The sequence below is a fragment of the Anser anser genome, assembly GCF_964211835.1.
Source record: "Anser anser genome assembly, contig: HAP1_SCAFFOLD_87, whole genome shotgun sequence".
NCBI lineage: Eukaryota > Metazoa > Chordata > Aves > Anseriformes > Anatidae > Anser > Anser anser.
This window is the reverse complement of record NW_028153517.1, coordinates 479,598-492,289: the sequence shown is the minus strand read 5'-3', so window position 1 is coordinate 492,289 and position 12,692 is coordinate 479,598. Positions and strand designations below refer to the sequence as shown.

The 12,692-nt window shown below is 35.0% G+C and overlaps 1 protein-coding gene across 1 annotated transcript in view; it reads right to left on the bottom strand.

The window, feature by feature from the left end:
- LOC310892009 (adhesion G-protein coupled receptor V1-like) overlaps positions 1-12,692 on the bottom strand; it is a gene marked incomplete at its 5' end in the record, with an annotated part of 70,308 nt that overhangs the window by 40,017 nt on the left and 17,599 nt on the right. Inside the window, 7 exons of the mRNA XM_083854198.1 lie at positions 2,026-2,152; positions 4,639-4,905; positions 5,296-5,419; positions 6,057-6,220; positions 6,835-7,015; positions 8,865-9,050; positions 9,139-9,265. Coding sequence (XP_083710324.1) covers positions 2,026-2,152; positions 4,639-4,905; positions 5,296-5,419; positions 6,057-6,220; positions 6,835-7,015; positions 8,865-9,050; positions 9,139-9,265 — 1,176 coding nt within the window. The remainder of the gene's footprint in view (positions 1-2,025; positions 2,153-4,638; positions 4,906-5,295; positions 5,420-6,056; positions 6,221-6,834; positions 7,016-8,864; positions 9,051-9,138; positions 9,266-12,692) is intronic.

Below are 12,692 nucleotides of genomic sequence, written 5' to 3'. Positions count from 1 at the left end.
GGAGACTCCTTTTACTGTAATCTTCCTTACAGTAAGAAGTAATATACTATGTAATATAAAGTAAAATGCTAATATACTACAACTGTTCCATGAAGCCTTCCTTTTAAAGGCAACCACTTTTGCAGTACAATTCTACTCCCGGAATACGTACTTTAGAAAACAGAAGTAGCATACGCAGGTCCATGCAGAATACTACTGTGAAGCTACACATCACTGTGTCTTGTAATTCCAATTTATAATAATAAATATGAATGCATAATAGTTCAGAAAGTTAACATTAAAAATTAATATACTTGGACACTCTTAGACAGGAAAGAGAATCATCTACATTTAACCACAAACGTTTCTCCTTTCAGTCATCAAGTCTACTTAAACTTTTTCTTACACTTGTATTAAATTAGAATTACATTCTACGGCTTTCAGAAATCTACTGTTATTTGTGATTAAGAACGTAGTAAATGAAAAGATTTTTTTTTTTTTGGTAACTATCTGCTAACACAATTACACTAATTTCAAAAAGGCACTACAAATAAAAAGTGACCCATACAGTGCCTTTATTAAGAGTGCGCTTACATACAGGAAGTTTGCTTCTGTCGGTTTGCACGGTGACATAAAATGCCTTATAAATAGATTATATCAGGTTGAAGAATTAATTCAGCTAAACTAGTCCAGCCACAGCAACACATTTATGTTGTTTCTGCTTCCAAAGGTTTTTCTTCTGTGGCGTTAACCAGGGTGCTCTATCCCAGCTGTGTAGCGCTGCTGCACTAACTCCAATTACCTCATTAAAACCTCTGTGTTTTCGGTGGTTTGGTTACATGCTACTTTGACCACTTTTTTATATGCTACACAACTGTCAAAGTAGTGACAGTATGGAAGAGACAGATCCCTAGTAAATATATTTTATCAATGATGACTGAGCAGGTTCCTCAGATGTTGGAGATCTTGGTATCCTATAATTCCATAAAGCACCTGTATATAAGCATGTTTACATCAAAACAATATTCTTAACACCACCAAATCCACAAAAATTATCCTGCAGATTAGACTATAAAGGACAAAAAAACAACAAAGCCCAAAACAGTGAACAGCACAACAACAAACACACAATGAACTTAATATCCTCTTTTCTTGAGACTATTCATATTTCAGATGTATTGACACAAGCATAAAGAACCAATTCACAGCCATAAGCATCTGCTTCAAGGCTTTAAAACAAACAGACAAAAAAAAAAGGATGATTTTTTAAATGCAAGAAGAACCTCTTCCCTAACTATTTGCACTATCGCATTTATTGTGACCTAACTTCTCTTTACAGCCTGTCTCAAGATTTCTTAACGAAAAATCATTTTTTCATCCAATTAAAACCCCATAGTAAATTTATGAAATGAATGTAACAAGGCGAGATGCCAAGTGCATTCAATTTTTAACCCTGCTAATTCTTCAATATATCATGGTGGCACAAAGGAAAATACTTTCAAAGGTCAGACTAATGAAGAGTGTCACATCCGGACTTTAAGTATAGATTTCAATCTGTAATTAACAGATAAAAGAAAAAAAAAAATACAAAAACAGAAAGAAAGAATACAGTAGTTTGCAGTTGAAAATTTCAAAGATGGGTACAAAAAGCCACCTAGTGCCACACAGTTTTATTTAGCTATTTGTTGAGTGGTTTTTTTTCTTTTTCTGTCAGCCTAGGTTATATTGTGCTCAATCATTCAGATTTTTCTGTATCTACAGGTTCCTGAGATTATAACAGAACATCAATGCTGAAGTCTTATTTAGTTACATTTCAACATGAGCTTCTGTGCACTTTTTAATATTTACTGTGTACTCCATAGTATTACAGGTGATGTCTTCAACACATTACAAATCATTTAATCCAAAATTTTGTAAAACTGTTTTTCTATAGTGCACTTCTATCAATGCACACTTGTGCATTTGATTTAATCAAAGTGCTATTTATAAAGTACCACATACACCAGTTCCAAAAGAGTGCAAAGATATTCTTTAAACGTTACTTACCAAAAAATGTTACTTTTGCCTTCTTCAACTGGCTTCTCTAAAGGTTCCAAAGAGAAAATTCCATTAGGATCATCATTTGCTTCAATAATAACTGTTGCCATTCCAGCCTTAAAGATAACTGTATCTCCTAAAAAAGAGGACAATTATTATTACTAAAATTGGAATCAGAAATGTAGGTAACTCTAAATCCAATTATGTTTTCTACTCACTACAATTGCTTTTATACAAAGAAAAGGACAATTATAAAAGTCAGTGAAAAACAGAATTTGAGGTATTCAGCAGCAGGCAAATCAGAGTAAAAGTATTTAAGTAGTGTACCATCCAGAGAGCAAGACGTAAGATTTTCAGGAAAAATGACATGAACTGAGAAGATGTGATTCTTACTACACAGTATCCTTGCATGTAGTTGTTATGTGAGGTAACATTTTCTGTTTGATCATCTGGACAAGTCAAAAGAATAAGATATTCAGAGGTACAGAATAAAAGAGTAAGGTATTCAGAGAGCCCCGACCTTCTTTAGACCTAGAAGAAAAGTATTGCATTTAAACTAAATACAAGCTATGAGCAATGTCTAAGAGTTTATTCACTCCCATATCAAAGAATATCTAAAAGGAAGAAACATAAGATTCTTATTATGTAGATGGGAAGCTAGCAGGCTTTCAGTGTGCATATTAGTACAGGTAAATATTAAGGGATGTTAATTCTAACTCCATTGCATTGTCCATAGATGAACATAATGTGTCCACACCCACCCCATTTTTTGTCTTCTTTGAAAGTGTCCGACTAAATTTTGTTCCACGTTAAACAATGTGCTTATTCCTCTAACTTCATATACCTCTATTTGTATTTTCTCTCAGGAACAACAGTCCCCAAAAAAATTTCAGAACAGTCAAGGCCACTGTATGTAACCAATCATAGAAAGAAAACCAACTTTTGCTTTCAGGAATATGTATAGAAATATTCTTTATTCTTAGTGATTCTAGAATGGCTGTAAAACTATATGATGCTCATTTTAGAGGAAAAAGGAGGCTATGGATACCCATTCCCCATGTGCTAGGAGAAAAGCCATGATATGTTCCCAATGGGGTAGTATTGGGAGCTACCAGTAGATCCTGAAGAAAGTTATTAAAGTAGAAAGAGACAACAAAAGAGAAAACTTATGAAGGAAGAAGAATGGTTTTGTCTAATCCTTTCCCTAGTCTGATATTTTATAAGAGACCTGGGTACTACAGTGAATACCAGCCGACCTTGGGAAATAGCTTAGCTGCCTTATACTCAAATTACTGCTTTCCCTGTCAACCTCTGGCTGCCTGCTACCAATGTTCAGGGAAGGATTCAACTCAAGATCAATGCTGCCTTGTGAGAAACTCACAGGCCAGCCGCAGGGTGTCCACTGTAGCATGACCTCAATCACTTCAGTCTTATCGACTGCTAAAGACTAAGACCATCAGAGACTGTAATGAGAACTAAGATGCTTAGCGTGCTTACAGATGAAGAAATCTAATTTTAGGTTTCCTAATCTTGAACTGAATACCTGGTAGGTATTTTACTTTGAGAACGTGTCACACAATCTGAAGGTATAGTCTGATGGTTAATTGCCATCATCTTTCTTTGCTTTATTAAATTACAGCCCCTCAGGTTTCAATGGCTGATTCAATACAGCTTTGCTTTGCATTGCAAAGATTTGCAGCAGATTCAGAGCCTGTTATTACCTCTCAACTAGAGAACAGTAAAAAATGAAGGGCAGTAAATTAAAATTTGATAACACAATTGCAAATGACTCTCCCACAACACCATGAGTTTTGTTGGAGCTAGGTGTGGGGAGGGTCTTTATTAAATACTTAGGGCTCTGGAAAAATTATGAATTTCTTATACTTCACTTTTATTTTCTCATGTATATTACATAACAGTGATAATTTATTCTAAAAGATATGTATTTCAAAAACGTGAGGAATGGGCTGAATAATTTTGGTCATTCCTTTTTAAGTGTAAACTTTGAAAAATAAATAAATAAACAAAAATACGTTATTTCTAAGGTAATAAATCCTTTCTTTAGAGGTGGTCCCCTGGGTAAATTGTGACATATATTTTTCTGCAAATTAAGCCTTTTAAAACTATAGTCTCAGAGTGAAAAAAATGTATGCATACTTTTCGCTACTAATAAAATAGAGCAATTACATACCCTTCCTCCAAAATATGGCAGTTCTGTTTGTTTTTACAAAAATCATGTAGTTTTGTAATACACTCTGGAGCATGAAAAAAATAACTAAAAGAATACCTCTTTTCCTAAGACTGTTGGGTACTAAATTTTGTTTTTTTTTTTTTGCTTTGTGTTTTTGTATTGAAGTCCATCTAATTTGGAGCATTTATATTTGAAAAGGGACTTTCACTCCAGTTGTTTTTGCAGGCAAAGTATCAACTCTATCATTTGATTTTTGTTTCCAATAAAATAATTAAGGATGAAAATTCAAACACAGTATGCATTTATTGTATAAAAATCTTGAAGCAAACATTATTCGTATAATTCTTGGCATTTAAATATTGCTTTATGATAAGACCAAGATACTAAGAAATTGCCAGCAAAAAAAAAAAAAAAAAAAAAGGAAGACTTACCTGTAGAATTGAAAAGGATAATATAAAATGTTTCATCAGTTTCAGGGGTATCATCATCGTTGATATACACAGATAAATTCTGCTCCCTTTCTCCAACATCAAACAAAATGACACTGTTCTTTCCACTGGGAACAAAGTCTCCCTCTTCAGCTGCTGCATCTCCATTAACAGTAATATACTGGACAACAACAGCGACATCAGCAGATCCATTCCTTAGGACTGTAAAGTTTGCAACACTTCCTTCTTGAACACTCACTGTCACAGGTTCTGAAAATACAAAAGCAACAAATCTGTCTGAGTTCAAGCCTGAGTTGCTTGCATTTGCTCTGTTTTCTTAATTCTCTCTAGTAGGATCTTCCTCTTCAATGAAACAATAAGATGTATGTGATAAAGGTAGGAAATAATTCAGGTACGAGAGAATATTTTGTACCTTGCCTCCTAACTGATCTCAACATCAACAAAGAGAAAAATGACACACACAAAAAAATGGGAAGGTTCTGAAGGAAACAAATATAAATTAACTACAAAAAAAAAAAAAGTTTGGGGAGCTTTTCCACTTGCTCTTTTGGGATTACGATTTCGCAATGATCTGGTTTGTGAAAAAAATCCGTTTTAGGTAGTGTATGTATTCCACATTTATAAACAATAATATCTAACCTGCAAAATAAATGGGATCATCATTCTTTGTTATTTGTAAAATTGCAGTGGTTACATTGCCCAGCCTGGCTCCACCGGTAGCATTGAATAAACTGATGGTGAATACTTCCTCCTCTTCAGGCACCTGAAAGTATTAAGACATTAATTTCTAGCATACAAAACACTGAAGAATTTAAAATGAAAAGTTAGGGGGATTAATAAGCCAGAGATTTCTGAGTGTTGTTTTTATTTGTCAGTCCTTATGTGTCTCAAGAGGGATGATAATTCATACAGTTATACAGAAATTATCATCCATCTACAGTTTTTGTAAGTAAGTCCCTTCCTCTTTATCTTGCACAGATGACCCAAAAGTTACCTTCCAGTTTTATGTTTCTGATACATGTAGTTTTTTTTACAGCTTTATTTATTTATCATTAGGTGTAATCTTTCTTATATTACTTCAAATTTATCAGCATATAGGATTAGGATTGAAATTAGGATTCCAGTTATCAAGATACGAGTTTCAGTCAAACTTTCCTATAACTTTACCACAGTACAATTACTCTCAGCTTCTACCTTTTTTGTTTAGAGGTATGCACAGCTTCTGAAATTTCTCTATGATTTGCAGACATTATCTCAGTTCTACCCAAGTATTTTGATATTTCCTACAAGTTATTAGGCTCTTGAGAAACACACATTCCTTTTTTCTCCTTATACTCTAATGTTTTAGTACTTACTCTTTGTCCCATATTCTCACCCCAAAACACTGTAAAAGTGTTTACCTCATCTGGCAGTGAGTAAATGGTGATATTTTTTGAAAACTCCAGATTATCAAATAAAATAGTCCCTTGCTCTGGATAGACGTCATTGGTACATGCTGGATCAACAACCCAAGACACACTAACATTTCCATAGTTTCCTTGATTTCTTACAACTCTGTAAACAGCTAAAAAACATAAACAGAGTCAGTGTGCATATTCAGAGCAACAGAAATCAAAAAGGAACATCTGAAACATCTGAAACTGAGAAAAAGGAAATACAATAATAACCAATTTCACTTCTTATGAAACCAGTAACATGTTGGAGTGCTACAGAAAAGGACACACAAAGACAGATTACTAAAGCAGTGCAAACTGCTTTAATTTCACATGTTAATTCTTGCCTGTAAAAGTAATTGATAACTGAATAGATCAATTAAAATCACCCATAGGAAGATTTAACTCTATGTTTCTCTTATATAACACCCCATTCTTCATTCTCCACCAACAGAGCTACTACCTCCACGTTGCACTTTGCACATACATCAGTACTCCATCCCTCCTGTCTGGAAAATTCTCTAGCAATCCTTTTTACTCAGTTAATCCCTCTGTTTTTCCACACCCATACTTCTCCACTTCACTCTCCGCTGCTCATCTTGCTTGGCATTGTACCAATCTGTAAAGTCCTGAGTGGAGATTTTAGTAAGAAGTCTCCTAGACTTCTGTTATCCTAGAACAGGGAAAATAAGACTTGCAGAAGCAGACAGCAGATAAAGAAGTAACTCTAATAAAAAGGAATTACCGGTATGGATGACTTCTCCTTTGCTTTCACTTATTGTTACTGTTAGTTCGTAAGGTAGAAACTGAATGATACCATGCGGATCATCATTCTTCAAAATGGTTATATTGACCATTGTGGCATTCCCCAACTTGCCTGGCATTTCACTGTAGCCACTAAGTACCACAGAATATAGCTCATCCAGCTAGAAGAGGGAAACTCAGTCAGAACAAAAATACATATTCAACATCCACATCAAAAACAAAATGGTCTATAGTCCACAGTCCCCCATCAGGCAGAAAGGGATACAAACTTAAAATGAAATCACACACATTCTACATGCAATAAACGTTTGTATAATGCTATCAAATAAAGGAAATTGTGAGAACTTTCTATCTCTAAAAGCATCAGTTTCTCCAAAAGTCTATTATTATTATAAGCAAGGACTTATTTTGTGTACTTAATTTAGAATCGCATAATTTCACAAGTAATGTTTGTAACACACTCTGAAATGTAAATTTTCTTTCCTCCAAGACTTCTTAAGATTCCTGGCTTTGTAACAGGTAAAGCAAAGATTTTTAAACCATGGACAGCATGCTAATTTAGAAAGAATTGATCAACTGGCTTTATTAATCTAATGGGACATGGTACTTTCAAAAAAGTATCAGAGAACATTAGAAAAAAATATTGCATTTATCTATCTAGAAAACAGCATTACTCTACACTGGGGAGAACTCAGTGAAACTGGCTGGTGGTTAGCAGTAAAGAAACACACATGAACTGGTTCTTCACATACAATTCAATTAAACAATGGTGTTCAGTACTACAGAATGTCATGGATGCTAAAACCTTACCTGCGTTCAAAGCGTAACTGCTTCAATTAACAGAAAGAAAATCTGAAGGCACCCAAAGATACCATCCATTACTCCAGACATCCTTGGACTGCCCACCATTGGAGGCTGGGATGGCATTCTGGAGGAAAGTGATTATATATGTCCTGCTCATGTATGTGGCTTTTGGCCACTCTTGGAGATAGAAGAGTATAAAAGGACCTCCTTATTTTTTAGTCCTGACACTACAATTCGTATGTTTTTGCCTGAGCATTTCAGCAGGATGACTTACCTAGTCTAATAATACTGCTGTAAGCAGGGAAATACTTTTATCTCAGCCTGCTGATGAACTAGTAAAAACTGGGAATGGAACTATTAAATAACCCGCTGTTTTAGTGCCTAAGTTTTACTAGATTAACTTATGTTCCTGGCTTCTGTAGTGGAGTTCAGACTTCTTATGTCTCCTTTCTTTGGAGTATGTAGGGAAAAGAAACCTGAATTTCTACAGCAGCCTATGCAATTGAAGTTGGAGTTGCTGTGATCCCCTGATTTCCTCATCATATGGTCCTCCATCCCTCCTTCAATCCATGACTGATGACCACCTGGCCCTACAAAAAGATTATTAACCTTCCTAAAACCTTTATGTTTTGTAAAGCTGGCTTTCTGACATCTTACTCCTAGATCAGCTCATTAGCAGGATCAGACAAACACAACTAACTGCTTATGCAAAATACAGCATAGGAATGTGCATGTAAAGGCAGCAAAAAATGCTGAATCACAGCAGCTAAAATTTATGTTAACATAAATGTGGTAAAATCAAACCCTTGCAAACTTCCTGATGGAATCCAGGATGGCTGATGCACAGGAAAGGGAACAAGCTACAGAAAAGCAGAAAGCAAAGAGAAAAGCAACAGACACATGCCTCAAATTGTGCAGATTTCTGGGATTACAAAACAATAGAGATATCAGAGAAATGAATATTCAGGCAAGACTGACAAGACCTGATTTGTATTGATATAAAGTGCTTTCATATGGTGCTTGACTATCTTATAGGCCTTTCAGTCACTCCTCCTCTATCTATTTCTCACACTTAAGAAAAAGAAAGCCTTCAAATGTTACAGAAAAATTGCTGGTATTTACAGGTGAAACCATCTATATTTTAGTAAGTGACAAACAAATATGTATGTGAATGCAATTTAAAGAGAGAAAAATATTAATTCTTACCTCTGGAATCCCATCCATCCTTGTCAGTAGAGTAATTATGATCTCTCTTTCACCAGGCTTAAACTCCAGAATTCCTGTGCTTCCATAAAACTCATTATTATCTCTTGGTTCTACAGTGTAGCGCAGAAACTGTCTGATGAGGCTTCCTCTAGTGCGAACAATCTGCAGCTCAACAGACTCCCCTTCCTGCAAAAAAATAAAATTAATCTTTTTCTAGCACTCTGTTAGAACTAAGTCGTCTGTAATGTTTAAGTGACGTTACTCGGATAGCTACCTTGATGCTGTAGGGACCTCTGGAAGAGGAAGAAAATTCGAACACTCCTCCAGGATCATCGTTTTCCAAAATTGTAATTTCACAAGTAGTAAACCCGTATTTCAGTATCTGATTTTCCACACTGACCCTGAGAAAGGAAGGTAAGAGGTTTTTTTCAACTTGCAACTCTGTTTAGCAAATCCATACAGAGGAGATCAGGATATTGACAAATTTTATGAATAAATTATGAAAGCCAACAGTTACCTACAAGGATTAAAACAAGTTAAGAATGATACAACATCAGAATGTTTTATCCATTCGTAAAAAATAAATAAATAAATAAATAAAATAAATAATTGCCTCTGAAGTAACTTTTTGTTTGTTTGTTTCTGATTAGCTTTTTATAGCTAGTAACTCTGTTGTTTGTTTGTCTGTTTTTGATAACACATGCACACAACACACAGGAAAAGAAACAGAATAGTGCCAGGAAAAAAAAAAAAAAAAAGTTAGTTAAATTCAGAACTACTTTGTACTTGGATCAAGGTATAAAGGAAATTCCAAAATCACCTATGCTGAGATTACACTGAAAAGCATAAATTTCCATTATTGCTTTGTTTGTCAAAGTTTACTACTGACATAAAGAGGCAGAAATTTGACCCTCGATACCATGGATTTCATCCTCAGCTCTGTGTTAGCCTGCCTTCTGTAGATGTGGAGACTACCTGTAGGATCCCTGTCTGACTCTACAAAATGTTGGACCTGCTCTCAGTAGCTCAGACTCATTCCCCTTTCTCATTACTCCTTTAAAGCACATGCTGAATGGTGCAAGAATGAAGTACGTTGACCAAATACGCATACTTCAGATTCCTCTCAGTAAAGGATTTCTCTCTCTGGGCTTCTCCTACACCATCTTGATCGTACTCTGTGACAGGAATGGGCAGTATCTGATAACAGTAATGAACCTTGCATATTACTTGCTTGCCTTTCCTCAGAAGCAGTAATTTTCATCATTTTAAATTTCTTATATTAAAAATTCCAGAGAAGCACTATTGCAGGATGCATCAAGAATACACCTTCAGATTGATGGTCTGCATATGATTTATTACATGTAGTTTTAGGTACTTAGATTCCTTTGCATCTTTCACGTTTCCTGTCAGTATTGTATTTTTCAATGAAATCGTGGTCCTGCATACTGTACATATTTTTGTGCTTTCACTGTGCTACAACCTAGACTTTATCAAACACTATTTCATGAAGAAATGTGATCTATTATATCCAGTTTTTGAAATCAGGCCCAGAACTGTGTCCAGAAGCACGTTTTAAGTAACTGGAACCTACACACACAAAAACAACTTAGCATTGTTGTAGCACAGTCTACAGGACAGGGTACAGGATGCAAAATAGGTAATACCTATTTAATAGAGTAACGTGCTCATGTTTGTTACATGTTTAAAAAAAAAAAAAAGTCGGTAGAAAAAATAACCTGTGTTATATAAATTATATGCATGTTAGTCTAAATCAAGATAACTTTCCTTGTCTTTGACTAGAGAAAATTACTCTGTAACTCTAATCAGTTCAGCCATTTAGTTGGGGCAAACTGTATTTGTAGCAGTTTAAAACAATTAATTCATTATTCCATGAAACACTCAAATATCAAACACTGAGCCATGCATTCATAACTTTCATCATTCACAGATCCTACATAAAGAAATGCCTTCAAGCAAGAACCCCATGCCATCAAACGAAACACCAAAGGGGAAGCATGCGTTGTCTGAAGAGATGCAGAGACGTGATTCTTGGGGGGGAAAGAAATGATAAAGACAGTTTCTGTCCAAACCAACCACTTCTGAAACAAAGCATTGATTCACTGAGGACAGAAAACAGTTCACCGCACTTACCCAAAGAACACGACAAACCTTTCTGTCTCTACCCTGTCAACACAGAGGAAAAAAAAAAAAAAAAAAGAGGATGTAGAAAGTAATGAAAGTGCCACTTACTAAAATTTCAATACTACCCATCTTATAAAAGAACAAAAAACTAACAAAAGGGACAAAAAAAAAAAAAGAAAAAGAAAAAAAAGAAGGCTTTCTTTTTACTTTCCAAAAGTTTATAATGTTCTTTTTATGGGAACCCTGCTTGCTTGGCATTTTCCTGTTGACAAAGGCCAGCAAGTGGGCAGTTCCCACTTAGGAGGAGTGACCCCATGACCAATTCAGCATGTCAAGAGCCACTCAAGGTGTTCCCTACCAAGCCCTCCTCAAAGAGCTTGATTACTGACTGCGTGATCACAACTGCAGCAGCCATCCACGATTATAACCCTTTATTAGGGAAATACATCTACGTGCCTCTGTGATATGGTGTTTCATCAGTCTGACAAAGTAATGATAAAAACAGATAAGCACAGAAAGAGTACTGATGGGTACACAAGGAAAAGTAATTAGGCACAAAATCACAGCAAACCTCATTTACAACAATTTTTTAGTTAATCAGATTACCAAAGTAGTATATATACATGTATAACATAAATACAAATATAAGAAAGAGAAGCAGAAGGAGAAAAAGGGGAAAAAGAGGGGACAAGGAAATAAAGGGACAAAAAAAAGAAAAGAAAAAGGGGAAAGGAAAAGGTATTTGCTAATCAAAAGGTTAAAAAATTAAATCAAGTTTCAACCAAGCATTTATAACAAAACTGCCACATGAAGTCAGTCAAAAGGGCAGCATTATTCTGCAATAGTAATCATGTATTTTGGCTTTCTTAATCAAAAATACATTAAATACAAAAACTGTATCGTCTATCAAAGCACCAAAAACAGATTAAAACAGTGTTTGTAAGGTGATAATTGGGCTCCACTAATCTCAAAAATAATTTAAATTTGGAATTCAATACAGACAAGAGTTCACTCTAAATTCTGAGAAGTAAATACATTCACAGACGTTCTTTCGAATAGGAAGTCTGAATTAATTGAAATTTGTTATTGATATTCACTGAAGCTAGGTATATATTGAGACATTCTCCCTTCCCTCAGAAACATGCAAAAGCATTCAAAAAACAGCAAAATATTAACACAATGAAAAGATCAAGGAGAAGATTCCAGAGTTGGTAATGCTAAAATTTAATTATATCGCTAAGCTGTTAGTAAAATAATTTACAACAGAAAATAAAAATGAATCACTATATCAAGTGAGCTTTTGATATGTATTAAACCTAGACAGCTTTCAGGTCAGGAAGCAACCAGTAAAATTCAGTCCATCAACTGGTAAAAAAGAACATTGTTCAGGTGGTTTCTCCATACAAACCCCATCTTGAACACCTGGATCCTTTTATTTATTTACTTATTTGTTTGTTTGTTTGTTTATTTATTTATTATCTGGTCATTTTTTTTCTCTGGCTGATATCATGAGTGGTCAGACCGCTATCACTGCCCTGGCACAGTAATGTTAGTTACTTCTCCAAAAAGTCATAAAACATCCTATGCAGAAACTTAATAGAAGCAGCTAGGTTTAGGTTTCCAGCTCCAAGATGCTGTTAAGCAAACAATGAATGAACGAAGCTGTGGCTGCCCCATCCCTGGAGG